This window comes from Silurus aristotelis, assembly GCF_946808225.1.
Source record: "Silurus aristotelis genome assembly, chromosome: 2".
NCBI lineage: Eukaryota > Metazoa > Chordata > Actinopteri > Siluriformes > Siluridae > Silurus > Silurus aristotelis.
Window position 1 is genome coordinate 22,184,621 of NC_139575.1, and position 20,795 is coordinate 22,205,415.

The 20,795-nt window shown below is 39.2% G+C and overlaps 2 protein-coding genes across 7 annotated transcripts in view; one reads left to right on the top strand and one right to left on the bottom strand.

The window, feature by feature from the left end:
* The window catches only part of kcnb1 (potassium voltage-gated channel, Shab-related subfamily, member 1), a 29,967-nt gene extending 23,299 nt beyond the window's left edge, over window positions 1-6,668 (top strand). For both annotated transcript variants that reach the window (XM_083527342.1, XM_083527341.1), the window contains one exon: window positions 1,258-6,668. In XM_083527342.1, coding sequence (XP_083383468.1) covers window positions 1,258-3,177 — 1,920 coding nt within the window. In that variant the 3' untranslated portion in view covers window positions 3,178-6,668. The remainder of the gene's footprint in view (window positions 1-1,257) is intronic.
* Window positions 6,669-9,200: 2,532 nt separating this feature from the next.
* stau1 (staufen double-stranded RNA binding protein 1) lies at window positions 9,201-20,726 on the bottom strand. Of its 5 annotated transcripts, none has more exons than XM_083529943.1 (15): window positions 20,518-20,725; window positions 19,610-19,909; window positions 17,119-17,240; window positions 16,835-17,015; window positions 16,554-16,704; window positions 16,132-16,303; window positions 15,624-15,716; window positions 15,322-15,534; window positions 13,938-14,081; window positions 13,706-13,852; window positions 13,472-13,547; window positions 13,077-13,390; window positions 12,862-12,984; window positions 12,520-12,599; window positions 9,201-10,005 (listed from the first exon to the last, which is right to left on the bottom strand). In XM_083529943.1, the coding sequence occupies exons 2-15, from the start codon at window positions 19,797-19,799 to the stop codon at window positions 9,918-9,920; spliced, it is 2,094 nt and encodes a 697-aa protein (XP_083386069.1). In that variant the 5' UTR covers window positions 19,800-19,909; window positions 20,518-20,725; the 3' UTR covers window positions 9,201-9,917. The 5 variants fall into 5 exon arrangements, with proteins under 5 accessions (XP_083386069.1, XP_083386071.1, XP_083386070.1 ...); XM_083529945.1 differs by having other exon boundaries at window positions 16,859-17,015; window positions 20,518-20,724; XM_083529944.1 differs by having other exon boundaries at window positions 16,554-16,707; window positions 16,859-17,015; window positions 20,518-20,724.
* Between the last annotated feature and the right edge of the window lie 69 nt (window positions 20,727-20,795).

Below are 20,795 nucleotides of genomic sequence, written 5' to 3' on the forward strand. Positions count from 1 at the left end.
CAGTGTATCTACACTCCTTTGACAGAATGTATTTTGTCATAAAAAAAATTGTGCAATGTGCCTAAAAATATACATGTCAACTCTTCTGTCTACCCAGAGCACTATATATAATATTCTGAGTGCCTGTTATTCTGCCATGTTTTTTCAGGGTTTTTTTTTAGATAGATTTGTTTTCTGAGGAAAATATTATTGTATTATCACTTAAACGGGATCGGTAATTTCGGTAGTGAATGCACAAAAAAAGATTTTAAAAAAAAGGTATCAATCCTATAAGTTTTTAAGAGAGTGAATAAGTGTTTTATTTAAATAAATTAGTTTGTCTTTTTATTCTAACACCCAAAATCACATTATTATATACTGTTTGTGGACCTTACTGACATTAACTGACACTGCTGCTGACTTTATATATGTTTGTAAGTCGTTACTATACTGTATACTTTAGTTGAAGGTAAAGTTTGGTCCACTGAATTTGTCAGAACCTTAGTGGAGCTCTCAGCTCAGGTTATACGAATTGTATGTATCCCTAATTATGACTATCCTTAAAAAGAAGTACAAATCTTCTGGGACTTTTATGTTTTTATACAGATAGTTTACCTTAAAATGGTGCAACAATATAAATATATGTGTATATCATAGCTGCAGAGGATCATGGTTTGGGCTGACAGAAGGTTTTTTTTTATAATCTTAAATTTTTCACTTTGCATTCCTCCATGCCCATTATGCAATCAGGTTTCTGTTCTTGGTTGACAGAAGTAAAACCATTTTGGTATTTCTATCCCATACACCTCAAAGTGCATTCTGAGATCATTTTTTGTTCCCTACGATTCTAATTCTAACACGAGTTACTATATTCTTCCTGACAGCTCAAAACAATGTGGCCCTTTTCCTCTGACTCTTTTTTTAACAAGGCTTTTTCACTCTTTAGAACTGTTGCTCACTCAATAATTTTTGTTTTTCACACTGTTGTGTGTGAAAATCGCAGGCGATCAGCAGTTTCTGAAATACTCAAACCAGCTTAACTGGCACCAGCTACCACGCCACAGTTTGTCACAGAGATCCCACTTTTTTTCTTTTTTTTTTTAACCCATAGCTGGTGTTCCTGTTAAAGTGGACATTGTGTGTACACATCTGCATGACAAAGAACCATTGATCTAAACATATAAAACAATTATATATGCAATCTCTATGAATTGTAGAACATAACCCTCATTAATTAAATTTTCTCTATTTGTGTTTTCTGATTTTTCATATCTACAGATATTGGCCATCATCTCTATATTGTTTATTGTGCTGTCTACCATCGCTCTGTCTCTCAACACACTTCCAGAACTGCAGGACACAGATGAGTTTGGCCAGAGCACAGACAACCCTCAACTGGCCCATGTTGAGGCGGTTTGTATTGCTTGGTTTACAATGGAGTATCTCCTTCGCTTTCTCTCTGCACCCAATAAATGGAAGTTTTTCAAAGGTCCACTCAATGTCATTGACCTGTTGGCTATTCTTCCATACTATGTTACCATCTTCCTCACAGAGTCCAACAAAAGTGTACTGCAGTTTCAGAATGTGCGGCGAGTGGTGCAGATCTTTCGGATTATGAGAATTTTGCGAATCCTAAAATTAGCTCGTCACTCTACTGGGCTACAGTCACTCGGCTTCACGTTACGACGTAGTTACAATGAACTTGGCCTGCTAATACTCTTTTTAGCAATGGGCATCATGATCTTCTCAAGTTTGGTCTTCTTTGCTGAAAAGGATGAAGATGACACAAAGTTCAAAAGCATACCTGCCTCCTTCTGGTGGGCTACTATAACCATGACTACAGTGGGATATGGGGACATTTATCCAAAGACATTGTTAGGCAAGATAATTGGTGGTCTCTGCTGCATTGCTGGAGTGCTGGTCATTGCACTCCCTATACCTATTATTGTGAACAACTTCTCTGAGTTCTATAAGGAGCAAAAGAGACAAGAAAAAGCCGTCAAGAGACGTGAGGCTTTAGAACGAGCTAAACGAAATGGCAGCATAGTGTCTATGAATGTCAGGGATGCCTTTTCCCGTGGTGCAGAGCTTCTTGATGTGGTGGTGATGGAGAAAGCAGAGAAGCTTCAAGACAACCATCTTTCACCTAGTCGCTGGAAATGGTCCTCTAAGAGAGCTGCTTCAGACACCAGTTCCAATCACACATTTAATCAAGAACAGGGTTCCCCAAGCAAAGCCAGGGCCTCCAGCCCTCAGAGGCTTAATTCACAAAAATTGGAGGAAGTGTACAACCAGATGACCAAGACTCAGTCACAACCCAACCTCAACACCAAAGACAGGAGTTCAAACCGAGCAGGTAACAGAAGGGATGAGATTGAGCTTGGTACTTTGCCAGGTCAAAGAGTTGGTCCATTTGGTGCTCATGAAGGAGTGGTGGATATGAAAAGTCTGTCCAGTATTGACAGCTACATCAGCTGTGCCACAGACTTCCAAGAAAATGCACGATTCCCTTTTAGTCCAGCAGTGTCCCTGCCATTGTCCCTGCCAGAGAGTTCTCGTTTTTCACACAGTTCTGGATTATCGGGACGGGTCAGTGCTAATCCAAGCCTTCAGACCACCATGGAACATGAATCCATGCTTACTCCACCGTGTTCAGCTGCAAAACCTCCTGATAAAGAGGGTTCACATCAGAGTGAAAATCGTCTGAAAACCTGTTCTCTTAGAGTGAATCATCACAGTTACGGGGATTCGAGTCCAGCTGGTGGCCTTTTATCAGACTGCTCCGCTCCTTCAGATCGCTCCTTGATCAGCCCAGAAGTATCTATTTACACTACAGCTAGCAGCAGGACTCCACCAAAAACTCCAGAGGGAGTTGCACTTACACCCACCATTTTCACATTTCACGATTCCTCTATCAACAGGTACATTGATGCTGATACTGATGATGAAGAACATCTCAGAGAAAGCAGTCCATCAGACCGTCTGCTTGGAGGTCTGGGAACCAAGCCTCATCTAAATATTAGTTACCAGAGGGGCACCAACCACTTGGAGGCAGCACAGAGGCTGTTGGGTCAGAACTGTCGATTCCCACTGGGAAACAATTCAAGTGGAAGTCACGATAATCATTTGGCGTTAGATGCTTTCCACAGATGTAGAGGTGGCAAAGGACGTTCTAACACCTTTGATGAAGGCCTCTAAGACATTTGACTGCATTTAGTGACTACAGAGATTAAAGACCATGGAGGGAGGCAAAGGCAAATGAGATAGTAAACCTGAATGCTCAGTGCAGTGTCCACAATTGTACCACAGTTTATTTTTCTTCCTGTCTCTCTCTACTTTTGTGTCTTTGCTGCATTGGTGTTAGGTAGCCTGTACTGGCAAACCCAAAGGTAAACTGAAAACAAAATTGACTTATCTGACATGATTAGTTTTGTGCAGTCAAGTAGGAATGAAAAAAAAAATCAACACTAAACGGACAGAAAATAACTGTAAAGAACAGACAGGGACAGTCATTCACTGCCAAAGTCATCCAGCCATTGCCCAGAATCCACTTTCATGATTAGGCTTTAGACCAAGCAAGTTAAAATTACAATCTGTTTATAAGAGCAACCCAATCCCATTCCCAATCCCTATAAAGAAACTAGCCTTACTTAATTGCAGGTATGAATGTCTGAACAGCAACGATGCCTGAGTGTGTGAATGGGTTCAATACGGGGAGTTTGTCTTTATGGTAATATGTGATGTTTTACATTTCTGCACACACTCTTAAAGTTGTACACATACAGTGTAACTGATTTATTTTTATATAGACTTGAACATTGTAGATATCTAGAAATTGAACCATTTATTATTATCGATTGTGTTGGGCCAGTCAATTGTGTAACAACCATAATGGACATTTACACTGTGGGGATGCAAGCTTGCTTAAGTCATTGTTGTTTTTATTCTTCTGTTTTTTTAATGCCTTATTTTATTTTGCACTGGGCAAATTAGCAAAAAGATTTATTTTATAAAGATGACTGGCCACAAAGTAGCATCTAATCACTATTATTGCAACTAGGAATGCAGAATCCTGGGTCAGCCTATTAAAAAAGTTCTGGTCAGATGATTGCATTACCTTTCATACTTGTCTAATTGAAACTTATATGTAGTATGACTTCTATTTCTACTTATACGATAATGCTAAGAGTGTGTGGATACCTGGCCACTATGGAAATATGTGGGTCTTCTACAAACTGCTGGAAAAGTTTGATCCCTACAATTGTCTAGAAGGTCTTTGAATGTTTTAGGATTAAGATTTCTCTTTACCTGAGCTATGGCGTCTAATTCAAGCCTGTTCCAGCACGACAATGCACCTGTACACAAAACGAGGTTTATAAAGATATGGAGTGCCAAGTTCGGTGTGATCTAAAGAAGGTTTTGATCTCAACAATCACCTATGTGTTTTTTGTTGGATTGGAACGCTTACTGCGCGTACTTACTTACCCACCAGACCTCCTCAATCGACATCAATGCCCGAGCACATTAATGTTCTTATAGATGAATGGGCAACAAATCTACATAGACACAGTACAGAATATTTTGGAGAAACATCCAATAAGATTGAAGATTATTATAACAGCAATGAGGGGTCTAAATTTGGAATGGGATGTTCCAAAAGCAAATATGGGGCTAACGGTCAGGACATCACATATTTATAGTATGTATATATGGTAAACACAAACCATTGTCAACCATTGTGTTACACGTCTTGCTAAGATATTAAACGTTCACCTTGGCATAGATTCTATAAGTATTTGGATCTGTACTGAAGGCATGAAAAGCAAAAATCTTCCCATATTTGGTGTTTTGATGATTTTTTATATTAGAACATCTAAGATATCAATCCAAATCATCTCATAGGTGTTCAAGTGGGTTGAGATATGATAAATCCATGTCGCATACCCCCATGTTTTGTTAAAATGGACATTGTCATCCTTGAAGAAACATGTTTCATTTTAAGATAATTCATTTGTTAGGAAATTTGTAGCGTCGCTTCCTCTGTATGAGTGAACCCGAACCATACCAGCAAAATGCCCCTTAAGCATAACAGAACTACTACTTTCCTTTAATAGGGCACCCACATGCACTTCAATTGCATTATTGTTACTATTAGTTTGTAAGTTTCTTCCTTTTATTACTAATCAACAAATACCATTTGTTCAATGTTTCTTGTGTATGGGTAATAGGAAATTGCTTCGTATGTAGTCCATAGTCATTGGTCGAGAACTATTTTATGTCTTCTTTGATCTGAATTCTGAATCCCTAAGCCTTACCAAAAGACAGCATTTCAGACTTTTGTCAGACAAAATATTTTTCAACCAATCGAGTGAGTCAGACTAGCAGACAGATGTAGCGTACCCAACTCACACAGCAGTTCCAGGGAAACCACTAGTGGTATGTTATAGTGCCCCCTACTAAGACGTGTGTCAAAATGACTACCTCAAATTCATGTATATCAAATTTGGTGTAAAGAGGCAGACTTGTTGCCCTCACTTCCTGTTTGGTCTTTGCTATCATAATCATAAGTCTGTTAAACTAGTTTTGACAAACTAAAGTTTTGACAACGCATTATCCTTTAAAAAAAAGTGATGCTTTGAGCAAATATTCTTGAAGATTTAATAAAATTTGTAGATGAGAAGCTAAAAAAAAGGTTTTGTACATTGTGCAAAGTAGCTCAATATCCTAATATCAAGGGCAGAGATCCAAACTCGAATTATGTTTGTTTGTTTGTTTGTAATTATAAATACTGAAATGATAATGCAATTCAACCGTCCCTGATAATGTTTCTACTGTAATTCTAATGTCTCCATGCTTATTGGCAGAGCATTATTTTATTATGAGACATTTGATTTGAGTTCTGTAGTGGATCTTTTACAGCTGTTTTTAATATTGATCAAAAAAACAAATCAGAATTTTGTCAGACACTGCATATAAATATTTTCAGTGTGAAAATGTTTGAGGTAACAGTCAACAAACAGTAATGACAATCAAAACATTGTAAAGGATATGAAAACATTCATCTCTTTCATGGATCCAACTGTGATAAAATCATAATCACAAATAAAATCATAAACTTTAATTGTTTTATCATATTTCATAGATTTAGCCTATTTAATACATTGTTTTTAATTCAGTTTTTTTAAAACATATTTTTGTCTTGGCCCATAAAAGCTGTACTTGGGAGCTTTCCTTTAAATTTCTTTTAGTTATTTTTATCCATTCTTACACAGGCAATTGTTAGGTAGGCTAATAATTTGAATATGCATTTGATAAATGTAAAATCAGCATTATTTAATTTCCAGGGAATTTACATAAACAAAAATCAAAAAATTGTTTAGACCCTGAGTCCTCTAAAATCCTTTATGGTGTTGTTTGTAGGTCTAAAGGCTGTGTGTTTTGTAAACTTTCTACCTGTCAACTTTCTATGCTGTTGTTTCTGTATGTGTTACAGTATGTCATTTGAAGCATGTTGTACTTCTGGAGTTCTATCTTGTTCTATATGTGATAATACTTTGTCTTGTAATGAAATGGGAAAAAAAATTGTCGAAATGTCCGATCCTCTTTCAGTTTCTTTCCAGCAAAAAGAAACCTTTTCCCAATTCCCCATTTTGACTGGCTGAACATTGAATAAAATATAAAATCAAAAATGTGTTGGTTTTTTTTTTATTGTTGTTTATTGCAAATATTGTATGGAGTAATAAAAAACAAATGCCAGACTACTGAGACTATTATTATTCACTATAATCACTTTTTTCTGGTCAGGGCCCCAGTATATCTGAAGCATATCCCAGGAACACTAAGTAGTTACATCTTAATACTGGCATGCTTTTTTGTAGGTAGGAAGTGTTGGGGAGAATCAAGGACCCTGGAGCTGATATGTGACAATTCTACCAGCTGTGCCACTATTATTCATCAAATTTAGTTTCTATGTGATATCTGTTCACCCAATATACACCGATCAGGCATAACATTATGACCGGTGAGTGAATAACACTGATTATCTCTTCATCATGCCACATGTTAGTGGGTGGGATATATTAGTCAGCAAGGGAACATTTTGTTGCTTAAAGCTGATGTGTTAGAAGCAGGAAAAATGGGCAAGCGTAAGGATTTGAGTGAGTTTGATTATGGCCAAATTCTGATTGCTAGACACCTGGGTCCGAGAATCTCCAAAACTGCAGCTCTTGTGGGCTATTCCCAGTCTGCAGTGGTCAAAATCTATTAAAAGTTGTCCCAAGAAGGAACAGTGGTGAACCTGAGCCAGGGGCTCACTGATGCATGTAAGGAGTAAAGGCTGGACCGTGGGGTCCAACAAATTTCTGAAGAAGTGAATGCTGTTATTTCTTTATAGGGCAGAACTGTTTTGGCAGCAAAAACAGGGACCAACACAATATTAGGCATGTGGTTATAATGTTATGCCTGTGTATATATATGTAGTACATAAAACCTCTTGCTAGTGCTTCTGAATAACAAAGAAAGCTGTATCTTTAAAAAACTATCTGAGAGAATGGAGAAAAGGGAACGCATTAAAGTTCTTTCATTTCTCGAGTGCACATTCCCGGAAACATAAAACCTTTTTATTAACCCCAAGTACTACTCTCTACTGCCTTGACATAAATTGTTCACAAATTATACACGTGCTACAGCCTGAGGGGAAAAAAATTTGAAGACATAAATGAAATGATGTGCTTCATTTTGATGTTCGATTTGGGTCTGATAAAACACTTCCACTTTTTCATTAACAAGCCTTGCAAAGTCTTTGGAGTGTGGAATGATGGTTAAAAACACATTAAACCTCAGCTCCAATTTCTCTAAATTATTCCAAACTTATTAAATGAAGTTTGGATTTATACCACTTTATGGCGTATAATAATTATCTTCGTATGAAAGAATTGTCTTCCTGTGCCCTCTAGTGGGACATCGGGCTTTTTCCTTCACCAGTTTAGAGAATCTATTGTCCCCTGGTGGTCTAGTGGTTAAGACGCAGCGCTCCCACCGATTCCCGGTCAGGGAACCATCCCCAGCCACTCTTAGTGCCGGTCCCAAGCCCGGATAAATTGGGGAGGGTTGCGTTAGGAAGGGCATCCAGCGTAAAACATGTGCCAAATCAAACGTGCGGAGGATCCGCTGTGGCGACCCCTAACGGGAGAAGCCGAAAAGAAAGTTTAGTTTAGAGAATCTATTGTACACTTGAATCATTAGCGAATTATTAATGGATTGGTGGAAGACAATAAATAAAGTCTGGTGCATTGATGAAGTACTCAGGAATCTTTCATTGAGCCATGACAACCTTCCCTATGCCTGTATGGTGAAGACAACACTTTAATAAGACCAAAGTCTTGGAACATAGAAATGCCTGCACAACCCACATCCCCATAATCGAGTCTGTAATTCTCGTGATGAGAGTACCATATTTTCCGGACTATAAGCCGCTACTTTTTTCCCCACGCTTTGAACCCCGCGTCTTAAACAATGAAGCGGCTAATTTATGGATTTTTCCTGGGTTTTTCCCGGTTTCACAAACTTCAAGCCAAAAAAACTGAGCCCCATGACATTAGACCAATGAAATTGCCGAACGGGTTCAGGTGAACCAATAAAACTCTTTATATTAAATCAGATGCGCTCCCACTGAATCGGGCCGCAGCATCGGGAGAAAAACTTCACCGATGGTGATTTTTAAATGCACAACGATGCCAAAAGGTAAACTCCTGAGAGAAATTGTTGTGAAAGGAAGGAGAAAGACAGTGAACAATGACTTTCTTGGTAGGCCACTGTTTAGATACAAGTTGTGTAACAGGCACTGTCTTTGATTAAAGCCTGTGAAAAGTTCATTAGTTTCAGTGTAGGCACCTGCGGCTTATAGACAGGTGCGGCGTATTTATGTTTAAAATAAAAATCTTTGTACAATTCAGTGGGTGCAGCTTATATTAGGGTGCGCTTAATAGTCCGGAAATTACGGTAATTGATTGTCGGGTTGTGCTGAAACTCCTACAATTCTGTCGATCCTAAATGAGTATATTCAAGAACACGAGGGAAGTGAAACGTAACACTGATGTAACAACAGGGTGAAGTAACAAAATGTGAAATCCTGAAGAACAAACATTTTCTGAAATCACAGACTATTGAATAAAATAAATAGCCCAAGACTGTAACAAATAATAGCGACACGCATAGACCAATTTTAGAATAGAATTTTACTTGCATTTCATGAGGGAATGAAAAAGGGGACCAGACTGGCAGAAAAACAGGTTTACACTGAAGGGAAGGTGTGAGACTTTGACTGTAGGAGAGAGTTTTGAACCGTGCTTTAACCACAACAACTGGACATTAACAACTCTCTCTCTCTCTCTCTCTCTCTCACTCTCACTCACAAACATCAAACAGGGATTAAGAAAATACTTTCCCAGTCCAACATGGAAATGCAAATTAATGCTTTTTTACGGTTGCCACCTTAAAAGCACTGGAGAAATATGACAGAGAGCTCTTGCCTTTGCTTCATCATATCCTACCTATCATTTCAAACTGCATATCACAATAGCTGCACAGCCTCTATATGTTCTCATTATGCATAAAAATTTTTTTTAATACATTTGAATGGCTTACTTACTTTTAACAAATAAAAAAAAGCTCTCTATTCATGTTATAGGTCACATTGTTTTTGCAATCCAAAAAAAAAAAAAAAAAGGACCACTGGATATGATGAAGCAAAACAACTAGGATTACAATTAAACATCAAGTAAGGAGAACACTCGCAGTTAATCTTGTTTAACTGTGAAGCGGGAACACTTTAGAAAGGTTAAAATTCAGTGTGAACAAGGCTTTGGAAAGCAGCCTCTAAGAACTCTGCTCCTGTCTTTTCTCTAGTGTTTCCTAAGTGGTGCCATCAATGAGATATTCTACACAGCGCCATCCAGAGTTTTCCCCATGGTGCTTGAGTTAGCCGGTTTGAGCATTGTGTCACTTTCAAGATCAGGTTTGCTGCACCTACGATAGAAAGAACAAACAAAAAGACATTTAGTTTTTTTTTTATTTCAAACTTACAACACCTTCCCTTTATGTAAGGAATAGTCCACAGCTTGGCTTATCCTTCTTATATCATGGTCACAGACTTTCTACCAATAATGAAGCTGATTGTATTAACTCATTGCAATACTTTCATGGTAATGTTAACGCCTGCTGTTCCTCAAACTGAACTTATCAAAATTTACCAAATAATTTAAATGACATGCAAAAATGTATGATGGCGTTTTAGTGCTAAATCTAAGTTTACGAGAATAAAGTGGTAGCACTACGAGAATAAATGTATAGTTCTACCGGCTGAAGTACTGGTCTGCCGGTGTATCTTATTTCTCGAGAAACACCTCCCCGATATTTCTCCAAAAAGCACGCAGACGAAACATTGGTATCCTTAAAGTCGCCATGGTTAGTTATATCTGTGTGCTATTCGAAGAGGAAATGTTTTTCAAAAGGATGATACACTGGCAGTTTCTGTGACCATCGCATTTTGTGACCTTAGAGGGCGCTATTGCTGAAATATGGAAATGAGTCTTTTTTTTTTTTTGTACAGTTCAATTCGCACATCTGTTTCTCTGCAGTTCAGGGTGACGTGCACGGCCCAGAGCTTGTTCTCGCACGCACATTTAATGAACTTAAAGAACTTTTCTGGATGATCAATTTAAAGATGCATTCGGGCAGTACTTCAGTCAGTGCTGCTACAACGTTATTCTCGTAGTTGTAAAAATGAGCTGTTTATCACAGTCTCATTCTGTATGTGACCGTGTTACTCTGATTACTTATAAGTAACTTACACTGCTCAAAAAAATTTAAGGAACACTTTTTGCTCAGAGTATAGCATCAAGTCTATTAAACCTCTGGGATATTGATCTACCTCATAAAAGGAATGGGTTTTATGGGAGGCCACAGACACCCCCCCCCCCCCCCCTATCTTTTCTTACTATTTTTTTACTAGTTTTACATTTGGCTAGGTTCGGTGTCACTACTTTTAACATGAAGCGATACCTGGACCCTACAGAGGTTGCACAGGCAGTCCAACTACTCCAGGACGGCACATCAACACGTGCCATTGCCAGAAGGTTTACTGTGTTTCCAGCACAGTCTAAAGAGCATGAAGGAGATTCCAGGAGACAGGCAGTTACTCTAGAAGAGCTGGACAGGGACATAGAAGGTCTTTAGCATCAGCAGGAATGGTATCTGCTCCTTTGTGCAAGGGGGAACAGGATGAACACTGCAATAGCCCTACAAAATATCCTCCAGCAGCTATGAATGCCTCCGACCAAACAATCACAAACAGACTTCACGAGGGTCGCCCGAGGACCCAACGTCCTCTGGTGGACCCGACCTCCTCTAGTGGGCAGTGTTAACTGCCCGGTACCGGGAAGCGCAACTAGCATTTGCCCTAGCACGTCAGAATTGGCAGGTCCGCCACTGGTGCGCTGTGTCACATGTGCTCAGGGTGAACCTGCTCTCATCTGTAAAAAACAGAGTTGAAAGGGTCTGAAGAAGCAGTGGAGAATGTTATGCTGCTTGTAACATCGTTCAGCATGGTGGTTTAGTAGTGGGTCAGTGATGGTCTGGAGAGGCATATCCATTAAGGAACGTACAGACCTCTAGATGCTAGACAACGTCACCTGACTTCCATTAGCTATCGGGATGAAATCCTGCAACCCATTGTCACACCCTATGCTGGTGCAGTGGGTCCTGGGTTCCTCCTGGTGCACAACAATGCCCGCCTCATGTGGTGACAGTATGCAGGCAGTTCCTGAAGGATAAAGGAATTGATACAATTGACTGGCCCATATGCTCGCCTTAACCTAATTCCAAAAGAACACCTCTGGGTCATCATGTCTGGTCAATCCGACACTGCCAGGTTACATCTCAGACTGTCCAGGAGCTCAGTGATGCCCTGGTCCAGATCTGGGAGGAGATACTCCATGACACCATCCGTCGTCTCATTAAGAGCATGCCCCGACATTGGCATGCATGTATACAAACTACCGAGTACCATTTTGAGTTGCTGCATTGAAATTTCAGCAAAACTGATTAGCGTGCCCGCTGTACTAGCGTCCTCTGTAGGTTGACCATTTTCATTTCTATCAAACGATGGAACACAGTAAAACATTAATTAACACACGTTCCTAACACATTACCCTGTCTATATCAATATAGGTATCTGGCATGTTTTCTTTTCCTTTTGAGGTCTAATGTGTTTTCAAAGTGTTCTTTAATTTTTCTAAACCGTATAGAATAGTGACTAAACTGACCATAGTTATGAAACCAAGTACAGACTGTGGTACAAGACAATTACCCTATTACATATAAACTGTTAGTAACAGTTTATTACAGTAACAGTATAGACAAACAGTTCTAATGGATCTTTTTCTTGGACGCGTTTTATTTGTCCTAATATCCGAACTGATAAACAAACTGTTGTATGGAATCCTTTATCTGACTCAAAACCTTACAACCGAACAGACTGACCCAGAAATTGGTCCGTTGGCTGGCCGTTCACTGGACTGTTGGTCCATTTCTGAGAGCAGCTTCAATATGTTAAATGCAGCCTGTGGAAGAAAGCAATGCATTAAAGTTAAATATAATATAACAAGACTGCACCAAATTGCATGGTTCTAATTGAACTAAAATCCCCTCAGTAGTTGTCTAGGAATTTACCAAAACTTTTTAGTTGACTAAATCCCTAGTAGCTAAATAAAAAATTCCAATAGGAATATCATTGTGTCTCTGAACTCAGGAGAATCGCTAAAAGGCTTTTTAATAACTACTTCAACATAATTCATATTCTCTTGGTTTAGCATCCAAGCTCACCATGTCGTGACAGGACTCCACATCTTTCCCGATCCCATGGCTTATAAGAGGTGGCTGAGAAGAGCAGTTGATGAGAGAGACAAATTCGTTCTTGTTGTTTTTTGGAAAGTCTTTGTATTCTACCTGTAGTGAGCAGAGTACAATAATGATTTCTTACTCTGCTGGAGTTACTTGTACGTTTGTGATAAACAAGTATGTTGCTGTTAATTGCCCACCTGTAGGCCTTGTACGGTGGCCAGGTAGCCAAGCCGTTCAGATGGTCTTGTGAAGGGGCCGTGGGGTCTCATTGCTAGGTTTTTACTCCCCTTTAGTATTCCTTCAGCTGTGGGAGAATTACCAGAATACAGAAGCTCGTTGGCAATCGTTGCCGTCAGTGTTGCCATGGCCTGGTTGAGGCGGCCGTAGTCCTTGGCATGTGGTGCTTGACTGGCACCAACCGCTTGTGCCACCTCAGGCACCATGGGTAGAATGCCAGCAGGAAGCTGCTGATGGCTAAGGAAGGGGACACGGAAATCCTCCTCCTTCGGGACTATAAAGAGGACATTTGTAGTAAAAGAAATCCGAAGAGTTATAGTACGTAAAAACATTTGAAAAATTGAATGCCACTTACCCAAACCCCCCTCCTCCACAGAGCCCGGCTCAAAAAAGGTCACTTTACGTCCATCTCCAGTTTTTTTCAGAGGAGGCTTTACAAGTGGTACAAAAGGAAGGCAAGTGTTTGAACAAGGCATGAAAGATTCATAACCGACTAAAATCTGACCCTTTCCACCATGGCCGAGTTTTATCTCCAATCTCTGCCCCTCTCTATGACACACAAAAAGTGCATAAATGTTTGAGAATTAACCTTCTCCTCTGTTTTCAGTGCTGGTTTGGGAGGCTGAGGTTGAGGCACTTTAAATCCCAAGAGCTCCAGCATCTTCTCTGCCGCATTCCTCTTGGCCACCTTTTTACTTGGACCCATACCTTCTGCAGTCTGACCAGTGACTGACACCTGATGGAGCCAGATGGATAAATGAGTTCATAGCTACTTTATGACCAAAAAAAAAAAAAAAAAAAAAAAAGATTAAATGACAAACCTGCATGACAAACTCTCTACGGCGAGGCAGTCCTCTCTCGGTCACCAGGATGTACTCTGGCTCTTTTACTTTCTTGGCTTGCTGGATCTGAGCCAGTCTGCTGATTGGGTTTATTCCTTGCCCATATTCTGGACTGGTCTGCAGCTAAAAACAAAGGTGTTGTTTAATACTTCCAGCTTTAATTAAACTAAATTAATCAATAAAAAAAAAAAAAAAAAAAAAACATGGCAACACCTATATAAGACGTAGAGCTTTTAGCATTTACACTAGCTAAAAAATGACCCTAAATGTAGTTGAGTACATTTTACAACCAAAATCATTTAAATTCAAGCATTAATTATTCATTGATGTGTTTTAATTAGGAACAATTTACTTCAATTCAAGACTCCAGGCTTATATAGAAGAAGTCCGATTCGGCTACCAATCTCACAGTCAAATCTTTGCAGAGGTGATATGAAATTAGCATCAAACTACCGGTTTTCTCACAATAAGTTAATATACAGCCAGGTACGATAATGCTGTAAATACAAATGTGAAAAAAAGACACTTTTAATATATTTTTTACGTGCATGAATAAATCTACCCCCCCCCATTGACAGATTTAAGTTTCACGTTCCATGATCCGTGACTGAAACAGGAGCATCTTGGTGGCAGATTGAAATATTTAACAATGTCTGGAATATTCTGTACAGGCTTATTCTTTTCTAATTTCATTGTGTAAATTACATTTCTGATTGCCTTTCGTCTATAAAAATCCTTAGTCAGGGACACGCCTACTTCATATATCTCATATAGCCGAAAGAAGAAGAAGATTTATTCAAGCATTTATTTAAAATTTGTTTAAAAAATGTAAACTGTTTTAATGTTGATCATAAATGTTAATAATAATAAACTTCTTTTATTAATGTTATAAAAAAAAAAAGAAATTTTATGTTTTGCATTTCTTCTGCTTAACCGCACTGAAATTAAACCAAACCGTGACTTAAAAAAAACGTGACTTGAGGTACGTACCGAACAGTGAATTCTGTGTATCGTTACACCTCTAATGTTTACAGTAGCTTACAAAAGTTAGTACACCCCATTACATTTCAGCAATCATTTTAGTTTATCTTATTGAGGGACAATACAATAAAAATGAAACTTGGGTATATTTTAGAGGAGTCAATGTGCAGTTTGTGTAGCAGTACAGATTTACTGTCCTCTAAAAAATAACTTAACATACAGCCATTATTGTCTAAATAACTGCCAACAAAAGCGAGTACACCCTAAATAATAACAGTTGTACAACGTGGAAAGCCACATGTTCTATTTATCATGTTCGTGTTTTTGTGTGTACTGTATATAGATATAAAGGAAAATGTTATTAAATGAACACCACACAAACCTTAATGATGGATTTGGTTTTCTTTTTAATGCGAGGTGGCATCTTGTCCATGACCGGTAGTTGTGGCAACTTCCGCAGCTCCTCCAAAACAGCAATGGCGGCTAGTTTCTTAGCGATCTTCTTGCTCTTGCCCTCCCCTTCTCCAGTGAACTCTCCAACAGTCACTTTCACCACAAAACTCTTCATATGAGGTGGTCCTGCCTCCTTCAGCACCTGATCAGACGATTGGGTTCATTACTGTGCCAAGCTAAAATCTTACATATTGAATTGTGTGAGGAAAGAAATTGAAGGTTGCTGTATACGTCAAAGTTTACAGGCATGTTCCGCTTCAGTGCAATCTCAAACACTTGGCTGATCTCAGATTTGTTGAGGTTTTCTTCTTCAGTTTTTTTTATCTATGCACAAAAAGTGGTAATCATAGTGCATGAAAGAAAATAGTTAACCAATAAACAGAATACATATATTTTTATTTCATTTACACTAATATTAAACATTAATTTTTTTTTTTTTAACAATTCACTGTTGATATAGCATTATAATACAACCTATGGTAGGAAACAAAATATGCAAGCAACATTACTGTGGGTAAATAAAGAAAGAAATATCCGTCACTATACTACTGCTAAAGCTTATGTCCAAAGAAGACCTATATATATATATATATACACTTATTTATATATATTCTTAAACATATTTGATTGTGTGACAATTTTGCTCGACCAACCGATTAGTGATATTATGTCCCGCATCACAGATGGGCAAAAAGTGAAGAGCAACCAAATTCAGTACTCAATGGCCTAAATGACCTACCACTACTAGCTGCTGTAACAGTGGCTCTTTCTGCAGTGATTTGATAGCTTTAGCAGCAGCATCATGTTTAGCCGCCTGGCGTGTGCGGCCCTTTCCATGGAATTGATGTCCTCCAATGGACAGCTCCATGTGATACATCACTGGCGCCACGGGAGGAAACGGATAATAATACCTGATCAGGTAAAAGCCCAGTGGTCAAACACATGGCAGGAAATCCTCATTTATTTGTATTGTATATGTGCTCAGATTTATTTGTATTTTGTTTATGAAAATAATTTCTAAAGCGTAGTTAATTCACTTTGCATACAGTATCAGCACACAGTTTTTATTTCTCAGGATAGCAAACGGCAAAAACTTTTTAGACTATGTTGTGTACTTCTTTTGTCCTACAACTCAATCCTATACTGTGAAGGTGTACATACTGTTGCATGGAGCGTGCGTAAGGCCCCGGTGCTCTGATATTGTAGTTGAATGTGGGTCTCATTCCTTGGTAGGGGTCTATAAGCTTATAGATTGGCTTTTTCCCCAACTTCATACAAAGTGCATTCAGCTCCACAGTGTGGGTCATGCTATCTGCTAAGAGAAAAACTAGTCAAAGAGCTGGCATAGTGCTTTATGTGCAGAATACTGATCAGACTCTACAGTGAAATGTTACACATGCAGGTCAATATTAAACAAAGAAAAAAGAAGTATCAGAACATACACTCTGGGCCTCTGTAGAACCCACCTGGGTTCCTGCCTTGGTGTCGTGGGATTCTGCTATTGGGTTTGGGCAGCGTGGTCTGGGTGAGAGCACAGGCTGCTGCAGAGTGCTGAGCTTTCTTTATACTCGTGCCCTCTGCATCCCAGTGCTGCTCCCCCAGAGACAACTGCACAGTAAATATCTAGACAGAAAGAAAGAGCAGGAGAAGAATACCTGTAACTGGGGCAGGGAGAAAAGGAGGTACACCAAGACAGAAAGAAGAACAAAAAGAGGTAGAAGTGTACCTTGGAATGGGCTGGTCCTTGCTCGCTGAGCAGCTTGTACTCAGGCTGGATCTTATTGTAACGGGCTAACTCATTCACCAAACACATGGGGGTCTTCTCTTTAGGGTTTGCCATGTTAGAAGCTGCAACAAGAAAAAAATTTTTTTTGTCCGTTTATTATAATCTGTGAGCTATTACTGATCACATCACAGAATCCATTCACAGTTTTATTATATTACCTACTATATACAATGTAAAAAAATAAATAAAATTAATGACATTCACCTTATTCCATAGCATACAGTGGTGTGAAAAAGTGTTTGCCCCTTCCAGATTTCTTATTGTTTTGCATGTTTGTCACACTTAAATGTTTCAGATCATTGAACTAATTTAAATATTAGTTAAAGTTAACACAAGTGAACACAACATGCAGTTTTTAAATGAATTTCTTTATTATTGAGGGAAAACTGAATCCAAAACTACATGGCCCTGTGTGAAAAAAGTTTTTGCCCCCCTGTTAAAACTTGGGTTTATCACACCAGAGTTCAATTTCTCTACCCACACCCAGGCCTGATTACTGCCACACCTGTTCACAATCAAGAAATCTCTTAAATAGGACCTGAGTGAAGTAGACCAAAAGATCCACAAAAGCTAGAAATCATGCTGAGATCCGAAGAAATTCAGAAACAAATGAGAAAGAAAGTAATGGAGATCTATCAGTCTGGAAAAGGTTATAAAAGTCTAAAGCTTTGGGACTCCAGCGAACCACAGTGAGAGCCATTATTCACAAATGCCAAACACTTTCACACCACTGTATATTAGAAAACTCAAAACTGAGTTTCTATTGTTCATCCTTGAGATGTTTCTCAACCAAAGCTCATTTGTGAGAAATTCTTCTAATCGTGACATGCTTTAGAAAGACCGATCTCTGCTGATATAAAGTCCCACAGCTGACGGTGCAAACCAGCACAAATAGCCAAGCAGTCAAAGAATTGTGTCCAGTCCTTCGAAACAAAACCGTGTCAAAAAACAAAAATGAACACAGTTGCTTCCATGAATGTTTAAATGGAAGTTTGTGACCTGAGACTCTTCCTACAGTTGGTCATATAGCCAATAGCCAATTTTTGAAAACAAGGCAGCAAGCTTGATACAAGTCATCTACAGGCCACAGAAAACATTTGATTGCAAAATAATTTGGCCATCATTTAATTAGTGTCCATTGTTGCATCTTAAAAACGACCAGACACCCCTCTTAACCTTGGCCATCATATTCATATGGTGAAGCATGATGGTGGCAGCACCGGGGTTGTGAAAAAGTATTTAAACAGCAGGAACTGGATGTTTGAGAGAAAGATGAACACATTTTTCTCAAACGCAACAACATTTATGAAGTTCACGTTCTGAAATGATGACTAGCTTTTTTTTTTAAAGTGATTGCACAAATCTTTTAAACAAATGCTTTTGATAGAAACTCTGGGATGTAGCGAAATGAACTACTTCTTACATTTGTGAACAGCTGCACACACCTTTCACTATGCACACAAGCTCACTCAGGTGACGGCTTGTCAGATCATGTTGGAGAAATCAACTGCTAACACATTAACTTACGATTTGCTTCTCTGAGATGCATGTCAGCAGATACCAATTCTGAAAACCAATACTGATAAATCGGTGAAATCAGATGAGTTTGGCGCAGGAGAAAGAAAACAAGGTGCACAAATGCAATGCCTGTGTAAATCCTTTCTACATTCAAATGAACACGTTTGGCTGCAGGCACATTTTCAAGAGAAACTGGAAATAACTTTCTCTAATCACTGAATAAGACTGCGAGGATGTGGTCGGATGCAAAGATGACTCTTTGAACGGCAGGCCTTCATCCTGTTCTTCGAAACACCGATGCGCAACATGCGCATGCAAAATAGGACTTCCATATTCCAGGACTGTGCAGCTTCAGGTTAACACAGATTTCGAACACTTTCCTTTTAGCCAATTTTGTAAACGTAATGACAAACATTTATAGCATTTGGCAGATGTCATTATCCATAATAATTAAGCTCAAAGGTCCAGCAGGGGCAGCTTGATGGTGCTGGAGTTTGAACTCACAACCTTATGATTAGAAATCACTCCCTACCCACTCACCAGTTTACCAATTTACCATTACACCATTTTTCTCACTAACTGAACATATACATATTAGGCTGCCACACTCCGTTACCATACAGTGAACATCTCTAGGTAGAGACCTATCAGAAAATAAGCAGTACAGCATCATTCTCTCCAGCCTGAAAAAACCTTTCGGGAGTGGCTGCAAAATCCAGCTGTGCCAAAATTCTTTAAGAAGACTGAAGTGTGTAAGTTTAAAAAAAAAGGTGCAAAATCTGGACACAAGTGTAAAAAGCTATTTGCATCCATTTGAATCCACTTTAGTGTACGGCTTTAGGGTAAAATAAATTGATCGGAGGAGATGCAAATATTTGGAATGCACTTTGTTTTCCAACAAACGTACACCTACCTGTAGGGTTGCAGAAGGGTGTGACTGAGGCGGAGGGCAGGGCAGAGCTTCGGAGCGGGTGACTGGCACTTTCTGAAGGTAAGGAGCCAGTAGCAGGAGGGATGCTGAAGCCGGGTTGGGGCTGTGCTAGCTGTAATGGAGCAGAACTGGGCGCAGGGCTGCCAGGAGACTGGAACTGAAGCTGGGACATTTTGGCAGATGATCAGAAAGACGCTTAAGCAGTCGGAGTTCTTACAATGACCCGGGTTCAGGAAAAGGCGACTGGGTGTTTCCGACACGTAGAAGATTCCAAAGCCCTGCCTGTCAAGAGAAGCGAAATAAAAAACATAAATAAAAAAAAGAATACAAGAAATCTTTATCACCGCGTTTTCTCAATGAGCCAAGGTAAAATAATAAACTCTAATAAACTCCATAATGTGAGATATAAAGATCGTATATTGGAGCACTGCCAATGACAGGAATGCTTTGACAGTCTCAGGCTGATCCTGTAAGTACAATCTCTTTTTCTAACAGACATTTCTGTATTCTTATAGAGATGAGTTGATAAGAGGAAGGCTCTTTCAGTTTATCAGAAAAGTGACGGCGGTGGATCAATAAAACGTAGCTGAGAATGAAGTGTAGCCTCCGCTAGCTAACATTAGCCAGTACACAGAGGCGAAACCGGTAATCGGAAGTCATTGTTACACCTGCACGGGTTTACCGGAATGAAAAATAAACAACAAACGCAATTGTGTGCATGTCTGACACACGCCCAAAACACACAGACCGAACAGGTTTTATATTGAAAGGACAATTTAACATGTTATCATTAAAGCCAAAAATGGAGCAGAAGATACAGCTAATAGTAACTGCTAGCTGGTTTGCAGAGCAGAGCGGTGCATCCTGCTTTCCCCGTCACAGCACCTCACCTCGCCTTATTTCGCTCCACGGGGAAATTACTCCATGAGAAAGCACGTTGACATTAGCTTCCGGGTTTTGGGGAGTGATATAGTGCGGGTTGAAATTAAATTATAGGTGAGGTAGAGCAGAGAAAGTAGACAGGGCAAACACTAAAGAGAATCGCCAAATGGTCCAGCCACTTCCGGTAATTACATCACTTCCGGGCTTGGTTTCGGAAAGCTGATGGTGCTTGGAATAAATCCTGATTTAAAACCTTAAACTTCAGACCCCTTTTTGACGGCAATAT

Excerpts from the sequence above, each read along its gene's own strand:
- stau1 (XM_083529941.1), bottom strand. The coding sequence starts at position 19,799 with ATGTCCCAGCTTCAGTTCCAGTCTCCTGGCAGCCCTGCGCCCAGTTCT. Across the intron at positions 16,304-16,553 it reads TACGCACGCTCCATGCAACA|GTATTATTATCCGTTTCCTC; the intron begins GTATGTACACCT and ends TTACCTGATCAG. Across the intron at positions 12,600-12,861 it reads TGGAGTCCTGTCACGACATG|GCTGCATTTAACATATTGAA; the intron begins GTGAGCTTGGAT and ends TTTCTTCCACAG.